Source organism: Heterodontus francisci, chromosome 13 (assembly GCF_036365525.1).
Source record: "Heterodontus francisci isolate sHetFra1 chromosome 13, sHetFra1.hap1, whole genome shotgun sequence".
In the NCBI taxonomy this organism is placed as follows: Eukaryota; Metazoa; Chordata; class Chondrichthyes; order Heterodontiformes; family Heterodontidae; genus Heterodontus; species Heterodontus francisci.
The window spans coordinates 98,002,165-98,021,053 of NC_090383.1; the positions used below are offsets into that span (position 1 = coordinate 98,002,165).

At 42.7% G+C, this 18,889-nt stretch overlaps 1 protein-coding gene across 1 annotated transcript in view; it reads left to right on the plus strand.

Annotated features, from left to right (window-relative positions):
* The window catches only part of ston1 (stonin 1), a 113,334-nt gene that overhangs the window by 69,320 nt on the left and 25,125 nt on the right, over positions 1-18,889 (plus strand). Inside the window, exons 8-11 of the mRNA XM_068045699.1 lie at positions 2,096-2,151; positions 8,249-8,342; positions 10,226-10,869; positions 14,158-14,430. Of these exons, the coding sequence (XP_067901800.1) occupies positions 2,096-2,151; positions 8,249-8,342; positions 10,226-10,869; positions 14,158-14,430 (1,067 nt within the window). The remainder of the gene's footprint in view (positions 1-2,095; positions 2,152-8,248; positions 8,343-10,225; positions 10,870-14,157; positions 14,431-18,889) is intronic.

Sequence of the window (18,889 nt, forward strand, 5' to 3'; positions counted from 1 at the left end):
GCTACTATTCTTTACAACATTACAAGCCTTTTTTAATATTAATTTAAAGTAAAACATTTAGGACCGTGTAGTAGAGGTTTTTTTAAATACAGATAGTTTTTAAGCTGTAGAATGCACTACTGCAGCAAAGACCATATCATCATTTAACAGTAAGTTAGGGCTTTTCCCCCTACAACAACACAAAAGCAAAATACTGCGGATGCTGGAAATCTGAAACAAAAACAGAAAATGACCTTTCACAGACCTGAAACTTAACTCTGGTTTTCACTCCACAGATGCTGCCTGACCTGCTAAGTATTTCCAGCATTTTCTGTTTTTGCTTTTTCTCCTAACTAGTTATTGGATGCCTCAACTGTAACAGAACAAAGATCAAGCCAGGGAATCTTGAAAAATCAGGTTTAAGAGAAAGAAACTAAAGACATCAACATTTTTAGGAGGGTACAATGGAACATTTAGGATCTCTTCAGTTTCCATTAATAAAAATTTATAGCTATGTCAATTAATATAACAAATTTAAAACTAGGCTTATTTAGCAGCAATCTGAAGACATTTGCTTTGCCCTTTGCATAGGATGGAAGGTAAGGAATTAAAACTCTTGTCTAGAATGTCAGTGCGTACTTGAAATGGAGATAGATTAGCTCTATTTATATTCATGTAGACAATACTCTGTCAGGACAAAATGGATTGATCGTTTTGTTGGACAATGTATGAGAGTACTGCTGTGAGGAAAAAGTCAGGGGCATTAGCTTAGTGCGGCATTTTGTTCTGGTGGTGTGACAATATGTTTGAAAACAGGTTATCTGTGAGGCACGCCATAGGGTCATTAAAGTCTGGTTAGATCAATAGCCCTATGCTTTAAGTCTTTCTCACAGATTATTCTTTTATAAAATGTTCTTGCCTACTGTCAAATAATGCACCCTGAAACATTGTAATTCTGTCTTGCTCAACAATTAATTACTGTCTTATAGCTGGTTATTATTTAGTTAATTTACACAAAAGAATCACCCTTTTGTACAAGCATTATTCCTAAATTGCACTCCTTGAACCTATTAAAAAAGGATTGACAAACCACTGAAGGTTGAGTCCCCGTTGAGAGCAAACTTTATGTTCTCACCTTCTTGGTTTCTCTCCACCTCTCCTGAAAGCAGTGACTGTGCAAACAACTGCTGGAGGCCATCTAGTACTTTGACCAAGAGGGGTAGCAAAGCAGATCATGTATTGCCACTTTGTCAGAAGGTCTAAAATATAACTACTTCGTTCAGACTGAAAAGGAGATTTATGATTGATAATTCTACTGTCTAGCCATAATCCTGCTTCCTATGCTTGAGTATGTTGCTTAAATTGTATTTAAGTATTATGGCTACTTGAGCCTGTTAAGGCTCTGATCTCTATGGTAGTATTCCATATTCCCAGGTGACTGAAAGTGTTGTATAAGTCTATCTTCCAATAAAGGGTTCAATGCAATTTAGGTAATGAGCCACAGATCACACAATCTTCGCAAAAGCAGTGCAAATAAAACATATAGCTTCCGTGTTGTAAGTGAAGTCTGCTTATAGGAGTTGTTGTAAAGCTGTTAAAAGGGAATAGTCTTTAAAAACTTGTAGGTAACCAAAGCAGAAGATTCGAGTTCCTAAAACTATTTCATTTACCTTTGAACTATTCTTTACTGTATGTGACTTTACTAGTGTTCAAATAACGATTTCATGTGTGTGAACTTGACAGTCTATATTTAGACATTAGATCTGCATATTTTGATGTGATCACATTTGTGTAGCAGATTGTGCACTTAATCCTTCAGATCCTCCAAAACAAGTATCCTTCCTTTTCAAGATCCTAGAAGATGGTCTGGCCAAGAAAGTAGTATTGGAGTTTATTCTAATAATATCTGCAGAACCTGTCATTCAGTAATCCATTTCTATCAACTAATTTAAGTCAGATCAATTTAAGCTGCTGTGGGTTTCCATACGCCCTTTGCCAAAGTCATTAAGTTTGTGGATCAATAATTTTGGCTAGATTTACTCGACAGCTACATTTTGAAAATGGGTAAAATCCAGTTTTTGTCCCACGATAGTCAAATCTTGCATTTCTGTTGCAGCTTCTATTGTGATTCCTGCTGGTAGAAATGTGCAGAATTTTACATCTGCAGAATTGGTAAGTGTTATATTAATAAACAATTCTTTGTTATTTGTGGCCCTCTTTAAAATGTATATGGGTACCTTAGCCCTTCTTTCTTTTGGGCCTCCTTATCTCGAGAGACAATGGATACGCGCCTGGAGGTGGTCAGTGGTTTGTGAAGCAGCGCCTGGAGTGGCTATAAAGGCCAATTCTGGAGTGACAGGCTCTTCCACAGGTGCTGCAGAGAAATTTGTTTGTTGGGGCTGTTGCACAGTTAGCTCTCCCCTTGCGCCTCTGTCTTTTTTCCTGCCAACTACTAAGTCTCTTCGACTCGCCACAATTTAGCCCTGTCTTTATGGCTGCCCGCCAGCTCTGGCGAATGCTGGCAACTGACTCCCACGACTTGTGATCAATGTCACACGATTTCATGTCGCGTTTGCAGACGTCTTTATAACGGAGACATGGACGGCCGGTGGGTCTGATACCAGTGGCGAGCTCGCTGTACAATGTGTCTTTGGGGATCCTGCCATCTTCCATGCGGCTCACATGGCCAAGCCATCTCAAGCGCCGCTGACTCAGTAGTGTGTATAAGCTGGGGGTGTTGGCCGCTTCAAGGACTTCTGTGTTGGAGATATAGTCCTGCCACCTGATGCCAAGTATTCTCCGAAGGCAGCGAAGATGGAATGAATTGAGACGTCGCTCTTGGCTGGCATACGTTGTCCAGGCCTCACTGCCTATTAGCCCTATTGGTCATGATATTTGGTTGCTAGCTAGACGTCATGAGTTAAACTACCACCAAGGCAAGTTGTGAAATTGAAGTCAAGGCCCTGATATTTATGGGGCTGCACATTCAGATTGGGATTTTTAGGGAGGAATTGTAGACAAGACACCCAGAAGTGTAGGTTTCCTTGAAAGTTACGCAGTTTTTAACAGCAGGACGTCTTATTAAATTTTTTTGCTCCAGGTTTACTTCATAACAGCCAACCTGATTGGCAGATTGACTGCCTGCTAGGTGGGAAAGCCTACAGCAATCAGTGGAGGAGCAGGTAGGGAGGCAGGGAGAGATTGCAGAGGGGTGGTGAGGATAGTTGGGGGAGTGATTGCTGTTGGGGGCTCTAGTGAGGGGTGGAAGAGGTCGCTGAGGGGTGGAGATGGTCAGGAGAGAGATCACCAATGGGGGTTCTAGTGGGGTGAGTGCAAGAGTTTGCAGAGGAGCGGAATTGGTGGTTGGGGAAGATAGTGCGGTCAGGAGTTCTAGTGGGGGATGGGAGAGATTGTGGAGTGGTGGAGATGGTGGTTGGTGGAGAGATTGCAGAATGGGGTGGAGATGGTGCTAGGAGAAGGGGCAAATCACAGAGGGTGATCGGGGATTGGAGATCATGGACGTGGGGGCGTCAGACAAATCGTGGATCATAGAGTAAGTTTGTTGGGCCTGGAGAAAACACTCCTACTCCCCCTGGTCCACAAGCAGTGCTGTAAAGGCACTTAATTATGAATCCAGCCCTTCTTTCCTCCTTTTACCTGCTGGGTTTTCTGATGCCCAGCAAATCCGGCCAACATGACATAAAAATAAATAAGTTTGTTAAAATGGTGGCACAAGGCACACAGCCTTTTTCTTTTCTCTTTCCACAGATGCTGCCAGACCTGCTGAGTGGTTCCAGCATTTCTTGTTTTTATTTCAGCCTTTTTTACGACTGACCCACCTCCTGGGAGTGGCTTAGTTGCTTCCCCACCCCCCACCATCCCGCCTCTGTTAAAACCGAAAGTGGATGGGTTTGAGGCAGATTAGGTTTCTGTTTCAGATTTTTAACATTTTACTTTCCCATCTGTTTTGCGGGGTGGCGGTCAGGGTGGGGGGGGTGGTGGGGGTGTTAAAATTACCCTCAATAAATCTGATCATTACCAAACTCGTGCCAGAAAATGATCACAAAAGCTGGATTGTCATAAAAACAGAACTGATTTGCTCATGTCCTTCAAGGAAGGGGACCTGCCACCTGGACCCAGTCAGGCCTACAAAAATTCAGCAATGTCAGTTTTGCTGGTGCCCGTGTCTCGAGAACAATACAAGAATTTTTAGGTCGTCATCCTCCCCTGGGATTTCTCAGTATATTGCTTCCAGAAAGCCATTTTTCAGCCAGTTCTAGGAGCTGAACAGAGGGCTAAGAATGACTTAGGAATGAAATGTTCCATTGAGACAATAGATAGTATGCTATGAAATTACAAAGGAAAATTATAAAAAGTTGTAACAGATTTAATATCTTCAATCAAAAAGTACTTGCATGTTTATTGCAGTGGCTGCAAAGTTGAGGGGAGAGATTTTGGCTGCAAAATTCAGTTCCTTAGTGCCCATATTTTCGGTGCTATGAGTGCAGTTTTAGCTCAAAAATTTTGTCCATGGCATATGCATGCAAGCTGCACCAGGTGCCATTTTGGTGAGGACATTGGCCGCAGAGTATGCCCATTGGAAGTATGCAGTATCGGCAGATTGTGACATTAATCAGCATACAACGTGATTGACACCAGCACTGCCATTTTGGAGCTCAACGCTCCAGCTAATGCCGTTTCTTAAACATGCACAGCTGAACATGCATTCAGCAACAGGAAGGAACTCACACCAGTGCTATTTAAAGGGATAATCAACTACTTACAGGTTAGTTGATGGTTGATTGATACTGACTCTTGGTGTGATTGCAGAAGTGTTTGGTGGTTTCTAGAGTTTCTGAAATTGCCAAAGTCTACAGAGAGTGGCAAGTTTTGAAGGACTTTATCCTGATTTCAAGGTTCTGCACAAACCCATTGACAATATACTGCAGATGCTGGAAATAATCAGATTTTTTTTTTTGCAAACTGTTATCCAGCAGTCTAGAATCTAACCATCCCCCTTTGATGATCAATGCTGATACCATCACTGAATCCTCCATTCTGGGACCAGAAACTTAACTGAGCCAGCTGTATAAATACTGTGTCTACAAGATCAGGCCGGATGCTGGGAATTCTTCATTGAGTAACTCACCTCCTGACTCCCCCAAAGCCTGTCCACCATCTATGTGATACAAGTCAGGAGCGTGACGGAATACTCCCTACTTGCCTGGATGATTGAAGCTCCAACAGCTTTCATGAAGCTCGACATAATCCAAAACAAAGCAGCCTGCTTGATCGGCACTCCATCCAACACCTTAAATGTTCACTCTCTCTCCCACTGATGTACAGTGACAGCAGTGTATACCATCTACAGGTTGCACTGCAGCAACTTGCCAAGGCTTATTCTATGATTTCAGCCCCTCCGCTGGCCACAGTCTTAGCAATGGACCCTCCATTGATGGCAAGCACCACCTCCTCCATCGGAGTAAGAATGTGCCTGTCCCTCACTGGTTAGTACCTTATCCTGCATGGGAGAGGGTTGTGTGTCAGTGAGTGTGGTGCACTGTCATGGCTAAATAACTGACAGAATGTGCAAGCTGTGAGATGTGGATCTGAGGTCTGCGTCAGTGTTAAATGTGCCAGGATGAGATGAAGATATGAATGTTAGGTAAGAGTTGTGATTGGTAGAGATTGTTGGTAGGTGAACGATGGGGTTCTGGTGCCTGAGTAGCATGTGAGACTGGTGGTGTAGCTGGTGGGATATGGCATTTGAAGATACATTCACTTATTGCGACCCTCGTGTGAGGTCGTTGAACCTTTTTGCAATACCGAATCCAGGTCAGTGGGGCTTTAAAAAAAATTCATTCATGAAATGTGGGCGTTGTTGACAAAGCATTTATTGGCCATCTCTAATTGTTCTTGAGAAGGTGGTGGTGAGCCACTTTCTTGCATCACTGTAGTCTGTGTGGTGTTGGTACACCCGCAGTGTTGTTAGGTAGGGAGCTCCAGCGATAATGAAGGATCGGTGATTTATTTCCAAATTGTGTTGCTGTGTGACTTGGAGGGAAACTTGCATGTGATGGCATTCCCATGAGCCTTGTTCTTCTAGGCTTTAGAGGTATAGGTTTGGAATGTGCTGTCGAAGAAGCTTAACTTCTGGCATTGACTGCCATGGCTATCTGTTCCCACTGTCATTGCACAGTTTTCCTGGAGGGCCTTCTGGCTCTCTGTGGATAGATCATATCTTTGTCCTCCACCTCCACCAGGGCATCCAGTGCAGCATCAGAGAAGCTTGGAACAAGTTCCCTCCCCTGTTATTCCATAATTCACTCTTTCTGCTCTGGCTCTTACACTAAAATTTCCTGCTCCAGCCAGAATGTACCTCTCCTTCAAGAGGTGCAGGCTGGCTTTAAATAATTCAGGCAAGCTTTACGTGTTAATAACCTCACACAAACCTAGGCCCCCCTGCTGAAGCATGGAGCCACTCAATAGCATGTTTGGTGCTGGTTATACACAGCAATCATGCAATTATGCAGCATGCAGTTGGCTTGCTGCCTGCTTTGGAAATAACAGGTGCAGGTTAATTGTGTCTTGCAATCCCTATGCTTGGTATCAGGAGCTTTTGAATTTTGCCCTGAAAATCATAGTCATAACAGCACAGAATGAGGCCATTCTGCCCATTGTCTTTATCTTTAAGTTGGATTGTCTTTGCCCCCTGCTTTCTATGGTACCTAATGTTGCTCTTCAGTCAACTGCTGTGAAGCATGTTGGAATAGTGAAATAGTTTGCCGTTTTTTGCCCCTGTGGGAAATGTGTGTCCGTCTTGTATTGCAGCAGAAGTGTCATGGCTAATTTTGAGTACAAATCTGCCTTTTATGATGCTGTTGCATAACATGTTTGTTACGGCCAGGTGGTAAGGGGTGTGGGTGGTTTTCATTGTTCACCTCCAAACTGACCACAGCAAGTGTTTTTGTTACTAGGGTGTTAAGCCCTTTGTGTTTTATTTGTCAAATAAACAGACAGTGATTGGTTTTCTTGTAGGTTTTAAACAGAATATTAACTAAATGGTTGCAACATCCACGCGCTCATTTGCTCGGACACACGCACAATGCAAGAATAGATAGAGAGGAAAAGGGTTAGTGGTTTGAAGCGAGGTAGGTGTCTGGGGTTCATGGTAAACCTGTTGAATCTTCTCGGAGGACAGTTTCTCTTTTAAAGTTGCAGGCCTGGGTTGTTTGTAGATTTTTCTGGTGGTTGAGACTTCAGTCTGGAGGCGGTGGTCACTTTCAATTCTCTGCTACACCATCTTGAAGGGTAGAATTCACAGCAGGGCTTCTCCTTTGGTTTTGCTGGATCTCCCTCAGCCCACGCTGGACAGACTTTTGTGATGTTGTTGTGTTCTCTCCAGAGAACTTTTTAAGGGCAAAATCTCTCACCTGTTGCCACTGTTGGGAGATGCAGGGCTCCCTCCCTGTGATGACGAACAATGGACCATGATGTGGTTACTTCACACCATCTTTGTTTCAGAAGAATCCATTCAATTCAGGAATGTCTCTTTATGAGTTCAGGATGGGTGTAATTGACACCTCTTAGCTTTCAATGTATCCTTTTGTCCTTTACAGACAGTGAGACAGTTTGAATATACAGGCCCCGTCAGCCTGATCTTTGGCCATTTTGCAGCACATTGTCCAATTTTTAAAAAGGAAAAGTCAGCATTTTTTGTAACTCTTCGGTTTGGTTCTGTATCTTCATCACTGCACTTCTCGTGAGTGTGACAATATTTAAGAACTCTGCATTGAACGGGAAAGGGATTTTCTTGTTCAAAGTAGTCTCCATCTGTCTGGGAGTGTTGTATGCTCTCCTGCAATTCCAATTCAAGCATAGAATTCCAAATATGTATGTCTCCAGTTAATTATTGTTTTGAAGGAGAAGGAAAGATAGCCATATTTTCAGTACAATGCACTCCCTTATCTGTACATAAATAATTTTAATAAAAATATATTGATTATATTTCATCTGCAGAGTGAGAGAGGCTTTCTGGGATACTTGTTTTCCATGATGGTGGCTCTCGCTCTCTCGACTTCGTTTATGTGTATGGATCTTGTATGTTCCGAGCACTGACATTAATATGGAAATTGGTGCTTCAGACTGGCCCGTAGGCTGCTCAGAGAGACTTGAGCTGATAAATATTACTGTTTTTAATTGGCTAAACATAAAAATGTTAGATTTTCCTTGTTATTTATAACTTTTATTGTATTATCTGTTTTCATAGAACACTTCAGGTGCTACAACTACTCTTGCATTACCTTCTGGCATTGGCCTTCCAATCCAGGTCCCGGCTGGAGTTACCTTACAGACTGCTTCAGGCAAGCATCTTGTATTCCTCCTTGCTCCAGTAAATCAATTTACTTAAATTGATTTTTCCAGTGTTAAACATTGCGTTTTTCTCTTTTTGTGAATCAGAATTGCTCTCTCTTCTTTCCACTCTCCCCAGGCTGCACATTGTGGCTGGAGCATTTGAAAGGAGACGCAGAGGCAGTTTATCTGCCTGTACAAGCTCATGCGTCAAAGGCATTCAGTGTATTGATAGCTGTTGCTGGCACAAAATGTAGATCCAAAACAAAATAAGCATTCAAATAACAGTTAAAAATATGCATTTTTCAAGGAGCAAACGTAATCTGATCTTTAGGTTTGTAAACTGTTCGGGCTTTATTCTAGGAAAACAAATAATGACAATTTAACAATTTAGCTGTATCACCATAGAGAGTAAGCAGCAGTAAATATACTGCAAAATTGTACTTAACTTAAGGCTAAACGAGAGGAAAGTTTGGATTCGGGCAAAACACTAATTACTGATTTATTTGTTTGCTGGCTACCTGCTGAGTGTGTAGCAGTACTGACAGTGAATATTGGAATGTGTTCTATTTAAATTTAGATGGATGTAATTAGAAAGATTGACGTTCTTTATAACAGCACTCCCAGATTTAAAATGGTGTTCAAAGGAAATGCTTTTCTCAATTTAGCAACTGAAGAGCATTTTAAATGTTATCTGTATCTGAGCAAAATATTAATGTGCTTCAGCTATCTACATACTCATTATAGCAGAGGTTCCTAAAATTGGTGGACATGACAACGATATTGGAGGGAGGTGTGAGGAGGACAGTGACTGAGAAAGAGAGCCACCGGAGAAATCTCATATCGCCAGAAGTGCATCAAAAGTCTGAACCTCTTTTTTAAATTTTAAAGAAACTGAGTGAATTTAAGTTTACGTTCAAAGAAACCATATACAATGATGAACTTGAACTCGTAACATGGAGCGATCTCAGCATAGCTTGCGATGTTTGAATTCCTGCGGATTTTTAGAAGTGAATGTTGGACCAATCAGAGCTGCCTCGGGTGCACGGTGATTGATTACGATGCAACTGATTTGCTATTGCCTGTTTCACACTACTGGTGAAGACTGATTTCCTAAAAGGGAGGTGGATGGGGTGTGAATCTCTGAAAGGGGGCTCAGGGAAAACAATTGGGAGCCTCTGGACTATAGGTTTTGCTGTTGGTCATAATTTTTATACTGATTCAGACAGTAGAATACATTTTTCACCGTTTCTTAATTTTGAATGGGATGATGGGGGGAGAGGCCTCCGCCACGTGGGAAGGCCACCCAATAACATCAGGTAGCCTCCCTGCAGGCTGTGGGATTGAGGTGGGTGCTGTCCTGCTTGGGCAATCTGTGGCCCACATAGGGTTCCTGGCAGCAAAGGCCACCCTGAGTCAACACACTCCTCCTGCCCTCGACAACAAACCCCTCCCCCATCCCTCACTGGGGGCTGTCTGACAGGCAGCTCCACTCATCTGCAATCTGGGGCTCCATGGCTACTCCTGGTCCCGTGCCTAGTGGCCACCGTTCCCGGTGGCGCTGCTGAGCTGCTGGCCCTCTGATTGATTGCAGCTCGTGGAGCGGGATCTTGGCCCTTAAAGGAGACGTTGTCCCTGATGGAGGGCAGTTAATTACCTGCCCGCTGTTAAATTTGACCAGGGTGAGACAGGGTTGCCTCCTGCCTTGCGGCCCATTACTGAAATGAAATCCAGCCCAATTTGTCTACTATTTTCCATTCTTTTCAAGGAACATACTATTGCTGTGAACCATAGAACTTGCAATCAGCCTGCTGTGGTTTTGCTGGTGCTGCCTATTCTAATCCTATTCTGTCCTCAAATGCTGTTGATTCTCTTCAATTTTTGTCTTTTCTAGGTCATATGTATAAAGTGAATGTACCGGTAATGGTAACCCAAAGTGCTGCAGGCCAGAAATATTTCCAGCAGCCTGTTCGTCATATCATTCACCAAGTCAATACAGTTACAGGGCAGACAGCTCTCATCCAGCAAAACTCAGTTTCTGGTCAAACTCATGCCATTCAGCAGTCTTCCCAAGACCAAGCACCCACACTCCAACAATCCAATTCTGGTCAAGTTCCCACACATCAGCAGTTGCTGACAAACCAATCTTTTGATGTAACTAGTCAGTCTGTTCTACAGCCTGGTATGTCAAGACATGTATATATTCAACAACCGGGTACAGTGAAACAAGTAGTTTTACAACACTCTGGGATGGGGCTACAGACAGGGCCATCCATTGTTATTCAGAGACAGCCTGTAGCAAACACAGGAACGGTAACACAGCAGCGTGTAGTATCCACACAGCCAACTAGGCTAGAGCAGTCTGTGGAAGAACAAGCAGCCACAGACCAGACTCAACATCTGTTAATTCAAGATTCAGACAGAATTCCTCTTGCACATTCGCTCATTGTACAAAAACAAGCATCTGAACAAAACGAAGGAACGGACATACCGCAGTATGTTTCTGAGCAGTGTGTAGTCCAACAGTTTGCACCCCAGGTAAGAGTGCTTGGAAAAATGAATACCAAAAGACACAGAATATAGAGACTTGAAAATTTTAGATCAAGTTGTCAGAAGCTAAATTTTATGGAAGTTGAGAAATCGAGGCACAAAAAGTTGTTCTGTTGTGCATTCATTATACTGCATTTCTACCTGCTTAAAAATAATAACTTAGTGGAGTATTGAACACCACAAGAAAGGTAACTAATTATTTCATATTAATCCCAGCTTGTGGTTCACCGTAGTACTTCTTATAAGAGGAGTACCTGGCAACGTTATTAAGCATCCGCTACTTTTGTACCAACCTTAAGTACATGAGGAATGACCAGGATGACTTGCTATCTTTTTTGTTTCTTTTCCTTTCTTCCCTTACACCTTTATAGAAAATAGATGGGGAAACAGGTAAGGGGCAATTTTACCCCACTCCCCCAACCCTCCACAACGAGTGGGAGAGAGTTGGGAGGGATTAAAATTTAAAAATCATGTAACGCAACCCCAACCTGCGCATACTCACCTGCCGCCAAATTTACGGCAGCGGGTTGTACGCCATATCTGTGTCCCGCTCTTGAGAGATTTATTATAATATCTAAATCGCGCTACTACAGTGCAGTTGGGAGCTTAATTTAATGCTGGCTGTCTGGTTTCCCTAGAGTTTGGGAAACCAAGGAGCTAAGTGGAGACTGAAACAGCGGGCCAGGCAGGTGTAAATGCTTTTTAAAGCATTGCTTGTGGGCTAAGAGGAGCAGAAGTTTTTCTCCCTGGCTTCTCCAGCAAACTTTCTGCTGATTGCGGGGTCTCCTCACTGCCTCAATTTGCCAACAACCGCTGCCCCCAGCCCCAATCCAGCCACAATCTCAAGCTCTGTGGCCCACGATCTTTGCAGGTTGCTGGGGACAGTCCCCAACAGTCTTCTACTGTAGGTTTTCCCACTCAACAGCTGGCCAGCCTGTCAATCTGGCCTGCTGCCAGGCAGGATAGAGAATAAATAAAAAATGTTAAATTCGGCAGGACTCTGTCTTCCCTGGATTTCCGGGTCCTCTTCCAGGTCTGAACCCCCCACCCCCACCCTCCCACCAAACCCCATCCTGGGAAACTCTCCTGCTCCACTCCTTGTGACTATTGGGACCATAATCTCTGCTCAGAATCTACATTGATGGTGTGGCAGACATCCAAAGTTCAATGTGTTTTAAATCACAAATACGGATCCATATTCTATATAGCATGATGAGACATCAGGGAACTATCCAATTTTTACTTGAAGTTAAGTCTTGAGGTTGATGGTTAAAATGCTTAATATAGTCACAAATCGTACAACAAGACGGCATTGTCTCCAGCATAGAATGAGGGTAGGGGAAATTTGATGGATAGGTGTAAGAGGTATCGTGGAATAGAGCATTTTCTAGACTCTGGAACCAACTAGATGAAGTGCAATAAAACAGAAAATGCTGGAAATGGTTAACGGGTCAGGCAGCACCTGTGGCGAGAGAAACAGTTAACGATGCAGGTTGGTGACCTTTCATTAGAACTGGAAAATTTTACACATGCAGCAGTTTTTAAACCAGTATTGAGGCAGGGAAAGCTGGGGGGCGAGCATGAGAACAAAGACAAGAGGGAAGGTCATAGAGTCATAAAGTCATTTACTGCACAGAAGGAGGCCATTCAGTCCATGCCAGCTCTCCATACAGCAATCCAGTCAGTCCCATTCCTCCACTCTATCCCCGTAGCCCTGCAGGTTTATTTCCTTCAAGTGCCCATCCAATTTCCTTTTGAAATCATTGATTGTCTCTGCCTTCACCACCCAGCGAGTTCCAGGTAATTACTACTCGCTGCGTTTAAAAAGTTCTTCCTCATAACCCCTCTGCATTTCTTGCCCAAAACCATAAATCTGTGTTCCCTAGTCCTTGTACCATCAGCTGATGGGGATAGTTTTTCTTTGTCTACCTTATCCAAACTTGTCATAATCTTGTAAACTAAAATAAAAGCAAAATACTGCAGATGCTGGAAATCTGAAATAAAAACGCTTTAAATACTCGGGTCTGGCAGCATCTGTGGAGAGAGAAACAGTTAAAGTTTCAGGTGCGTGACCTTTCATCAGAAAAGTAGCTGGAGAAATTGGGAAAAGGAAGGGAAGAGACGGATATGGATCATGTGAAGGCAAGAGAGGGGTGGAATTTTGAAACAGAGTTGATGAAATTTTCTTGTTCGTGGCAAGAGCAGGAAGTATCACTGATCAATGTCACCAATGTACTGGAAAGCGAGGTGAGGATGGAGACCCGAGTCGGACTTGAACAAAAGATGTTCCACATATCTGACAAAAAGGCAGGCATAGTTAGGACCCATACAGATTCCCATAGCAGCACTTTTTATTTGGAGGAAGTGAGAGTCAAAGGAGAAGTTGTTCAATGTTAAGAACAAGTTCAGCCAGGCAGAGGAGGTTATTCGTGGTTGGGAACTGATTGGGCCTCCGTTTAAGGAAGAAGTGGCTGTCCTGGTGAGGCACTGGATGTCCACGGTGAAAAGGAGCCAGTAAGGGCCAGGAAACTGTTAAAAGTGAAGGAGGGTGTCGGGAAGAGTTCTGGATGTAGGTCAGAAGAGACTGGACAAGGGAGAAAAAAAATCAAGATGGGAGGAAATAAATTCCATGGGGGCTAAAATAATGGGTCTACCAGGTCCTGTTTATGGTTCTTGGGAAAGAGGTAGAGGCAGGCTGTGTGGAGTTAGGGGACTGTGAGGTTGGAGGGTGTTGGGGCTGGTGCAGGGAGAGGGATGATCTCCTGAGGAGGTGAAGTCATTGATGTTTTGGGAAAAGATGGCTTAATGATTGGTGATGGGGTCACGGTCCAGGGAGAGGTGGGAGGACGTGTCAGGTGAAAGCCTGTTTGCCATACAACAACAGCACCGTCCTTGTCAGCAAGTTTAGTGACTAGATGAACTGCAGTATTCTTCAAGGTTTCTGTACATTCTTATGTTCCTATTATTTTGCTAGTTTTTGAGAGTTTTCTCTCAAGGACAGAGTTTTCTCTAATTCTCATAAAATGTAGCTTCAGAAATTATCAAGGTGATGGAAACAATTTCTCTTTTTTTTCCTGAAGAGAGTACAAGTTATTGAATTTGTGAACTTAAATTAATAACTTCTACAGTCAGGTCTTTGTGCTCAAACTCGCACAAGGTTATAGTTAGACCACCTTAAACCAGGTTGGAGATCTTGAGGTTACCGTAGGATTTTATTGCTTTATTGGTTGGTTATTATTTGTTTCGGTGAATTCAATACTGATTTTGTTATTTTAGGTAAATGAGACATTGTTGATGGTTGCAGCAGCTTCAGAGGAGCAACAGATGAAGGTCGAGGCATCATCCATTCCACAGCTGGATGGGACTAATGACACTTCTTCTGATGAAGAAATTGGTAACATGCGGGAAGTGGAAGAAAATGATATACTTGGAATTATTGATGCCGAAGACCTAAAAGCCCTTGAAGGTTATGATGAAGATGATAGTTCTAGCGCTGACTCTTCCAGTGATGGCTCTGATGAAGAACCTAAAGAAGAAATTATAGAAGAAGTAAATATGTAAAATATTCTGATCCTTTCTTTTTGGTTCCTATTAAGATAACTAACCATACATTCTCAATGTAGTCCTAATTCGAGTAAACATCTGGCTATATCCAGATTTCTTTACGTGTTACAAATTCAGGTCTGCCTTAGATACAGTGGTTGTTCCCATAAGCTGTCTGAGAGTCTTGCCTTTGTTGGAGTTGACTCAGTGTCCCATATCTCCTTGTATTGTCTATAACAAATAGTACCTCATCACTGATAAAATCCTTAGTGAGATAAGAGTTTTATTTGGTAATAGGTAAACATACAGAACAGCGGTTACAATTTGATTTTTAAAATTTTGAATACTACAACTTACTTTCATGTAATGATGCAAAGAGTCCATGACAATGCAGATTAGTGAGATCTCTTAATTGGTTTAAGTAAGATTACTTCTAACCATCTTGCAGCATTTCTAATTCCTTCACCTCAGCAAAAGCCCTCACAGCTTTTGCTTTGATAAATCCTTTTTTGAAAACCTCTTGCTCTCACTCTCTTTTTTCCCTCCTCTTCCCTCACCACACCACATTAACAGACAGATAAGGGCTTGCAGACCTGATTGTTGGTATGCTAGCGATTTTGTCTAATCAGGGTATGCTAGCTGTTGATGACCCTGCCATCCTTTTCTTTCAAACAGCACCATTGAAATAATTTCCTACAGGGATTGGGATGATTCTGAGGAAGTATACAATAATATGTTTAGTGGGGCATACATATGTTATTGGTACCATTGAGTCAATTATCCCAACTTCCTTTGGGATTAGGCATTCTCCATGCACTAATCTGCTGACAAACTGATAGTTATTCACCTCTGTCCGTAGAAGAAGGTGCTAGTGGATGGACATAATGAAGCCTGACCTGCTTGGCATTTCTGAAGAACTTTCTCTTGCATATACCTCATAAGTGAATTACTATTGATGGTAGTGATAATGCAAGGGGAAAAATTAAAACCTTTTCCAGAAAGGCTTGTGTGAACCTAGATGCCAGCAGATTAAAAAACACAAAAATGAAAAATTATTTAGGATTGACAAATACACTTCCCTTAACATTATTGTGTTCTTTCTCTGGTCTTTAATGTATTTTTTTTAAACTTAGGAACACCATACACCCATTCACACGGGCATTATTATGAAAAGATATTCTATGTACCAGAATGTCAGGAAATGACCTGCAGGACCTCCCTGCACTCAAAATAATCATTAAAATCTATTCGAGGTAGGCACATGTAACATCAGCATTCCATGTTCACAAGAAATTTCACATATGTAGAGTGGAGATATGCCATAACAGATCCACCTACATTTTGTATGTCTGATTTTAGAAAATCCAGGCTAGATTCTCTGAGAGGGACATGATGAACTGCCATCCACACTCATTCTCAGTTACCTTGGTTGTCTGTTGTGCCTTTTGAAAATTACACTTTTCAGCCTGAATATGTTGCTGGGTCCAGTAACTATTGCTTATCTCATAAAAATGTAACTATGACATGCAGTGTGCATGAGTATTGTACCACAAAGACATTTTTGAAAAAGAGAAAATAATTCAAGGCTATATTATTTGAAACCTTTCTTATACTTGTGGATTCCATATCTGTTCTTCTGCCGCAAAGCTTCAAATTATCATGGATGTTTTGCATGATTCAGTAGTGAAGGTGACCAAGGATAAAATTAAAGTCATGGAAATTGTATCAAACACATTCTTGCAAACATCTAGCTGTTGTGGTCACCATTTTCCCAGTATCTTTTGTAAACAAGCTTCAGAAAGAAAATGGCTTTTGCATACAAAATGAGGAACACACAAAACAAAAAAAAATTGTTGATCAGTATTTTAGTGGAAGATCTCTCTTCTTCCTCTCCCCAGTTTTCTATGTTAGTTTATCTCCTCTTCTGCCCTGGAGGCAAGGACTCCAAGGCATTGGAGTATAGTTCCATGGGTGCTCACCTAATTAGTTATCATTCATGTTTAAGTCTTGACTGTGAGGACCAACAGGCTATTTAACTGTGTCATTTGCTGATGTCCATGTATGCACATATACAATGCCCTATCTAGACTTGCAATTTCAGTACATTTAATTTTACCTGGTCAATCTACATCCATTTGCACTCCAATTTCTATTTAAGAAAGGATAAAAATGTGTTAGAGGGAGTTCAGAGAAGGTTCACTCTACTGATACCAGGCGGGGAGGGGGGGGGGGGGGGGGGGGCGGGAGGGGGAGGGGGTGTGGTGGTTATCTTATGAAGAAAGGTTGGGTCTATATCCATTGGATTTTAGTAGAATGAGAGGTGATCTTATTGAAACATAAGATCCTGAGGGGACTTGACAGGCTGAATGCTGAAAGGATGTTTCCCCTTGTGTAAGAGACTAGAACTGGGGGGTCACAGTTTAAAAACAAGGGGTCACCCATTTAAGACGATGAGGAGAAACTTTTTCTGTCTGAGGGTTGTGAATCTTTGGAGCTCCCTTCCCCAGAAAGCAGTGGAGGCAGGGTCATTGAATATTTTTAAAGCAGAGGTAGATAAATTCTTGATTAACAAAGGATTCAAAGGGTATCTGGGGTAGGCGGGAAAGTGGAGTTGAGGCCACAATCAGATCAGCCATGATCTTATTAAATGGTGGAGCAGGCTCGAATGGCCTACTGCTCCTAATTCATATGTTTGTGTATGCAGGTTCTGTTTTTTTTCTATGATTTGGACTTAATTGTGTAAACTTAACATTCAAGTACTTGCCTTTTTCTATTCAATCCCAATTTTGTGAACGGTTAAAGGAAAGTATGGTATGAGTATCTCTTTTGACATTATAGCCTTTTGTTCTAGTACGCAGATACTGACCATATTTTGTGCAAGTTATGAGGATAAATTAGAGTTTATGCTGGCCGAGAAGCGTTAACTATATTGTCAACTTCTCAGGTACATTTGACGGTAACTCAGCAGATTTTACAGGTGTGATGGATGCTAACTCACTGTCTATAACAGCGGTAGAGGTCAGTTCAGATTAAGAGGGTCAGTTAGATCACTTAATTTAAATTAATTGGTTATTCTGGTCTCCGTCAATGCCACGATATTGGCAGACCATTGAAAATTAATGTGTGAATTTATAAATCCTGTCCTTCAGATGTGTAATAACGACAGGGTTGTTAGCTGATGGTTAATACTATGTTTCCGGTGTCTGAGGCCAGCTGAATATGACTGCATAGGTGTTGCCAGTAGTCGTTTGCGCAACGCCTAGCTGTTCTTTGTGCAGTACTTCTGGCTGCTTTAAGTGCTGCGGATGTTAAATCGCTGGGGGCTTTCTTGTAGTTCAAAAGTGCAATGCGCTTAGCGGCTATGACAGGTTCCAGCTCTTCATTATGAGATTGAAACCAGTCTGCATTTCTCTTCGCACTTTTGCCGTAGGTGGTCAAAGCTGACTTATAGATGGCGTCTCTTATGTGGGCCCACTTGGTCTCAGCATCCCCTGTGGGAGTGTTTTGAAGGGCTGTTACAAGTGAATTTAGAAATTTTTGTAACAGCTGTGGGTGAGAAATTCTGCTCGTGTTGATGCGCGGGTGGCCCTTCTGCTTGGAATGATGCAACTTCTTTGGTCTGAGTCTAACCTTGCTGCACACCAGGGAGTGGTCGGTGTCGCAGTCCGCACTGTGGAAGCTGCGTGTGATTTGAACACTGTTTAAGGCGGCTCGCCTTGTGACAATGAGCATGAAGAGAGCTCTTGGGCCAACCATCAAGAAGATCACCCCCCTCAAATCTAAATCGGGGGACATAATCACTGACCAACGCAAACAGATGGACCGCTGGGTTGAGCACTACCTAGAACTGTACTCCAGGGAGAATGCTGTCACTGAGACTGCCCTCAATGCAGCCCAGTCTCTACCAGTCATGGATGAGCTGGACATACAGCCAACCAAATTGGAACTCAGTGATGCCATTGATTCCCTAGCCAGCGGAAAAGCCCCTGGGAAGGACAGCATTACCCCTGAAATAATCAAGAGTGCCAAGCCTGCTATACTCTCAGCACTACATGAACTGCTATGCCTGTGCTGGGACGAGGGAGCAGTACCCCAGGACATGCGCGATGCCAACATCATCACCCTCTATAAAAACAAAGGTGACCGCGGTGACTGCAACAACTACCGTGGAATCTCCCTGCTCAGCATAGTGGGGAAAGTCTTTGCTCGAGTCGCTCTGAACAGGCTCCAGAAGCTGGCCGAGCGCGTCTACCCTGAGGCACAGTGTGGCTTTCGTGCAGAGAGATCGACTATTGACATGCTGTTCTCCCTTCGTCAGATACAGGAGAAATGCCGTGAACAACAGATGCCCCTCTACATTGCTTTCATTGATCTCACCAAAGCCTTTGACCTCGTCAGCAGACGTGGTCTCTTCAGACTACTAGAAAAGATCGGATGTCCACCAAAGCTACTAAGTATCATCACC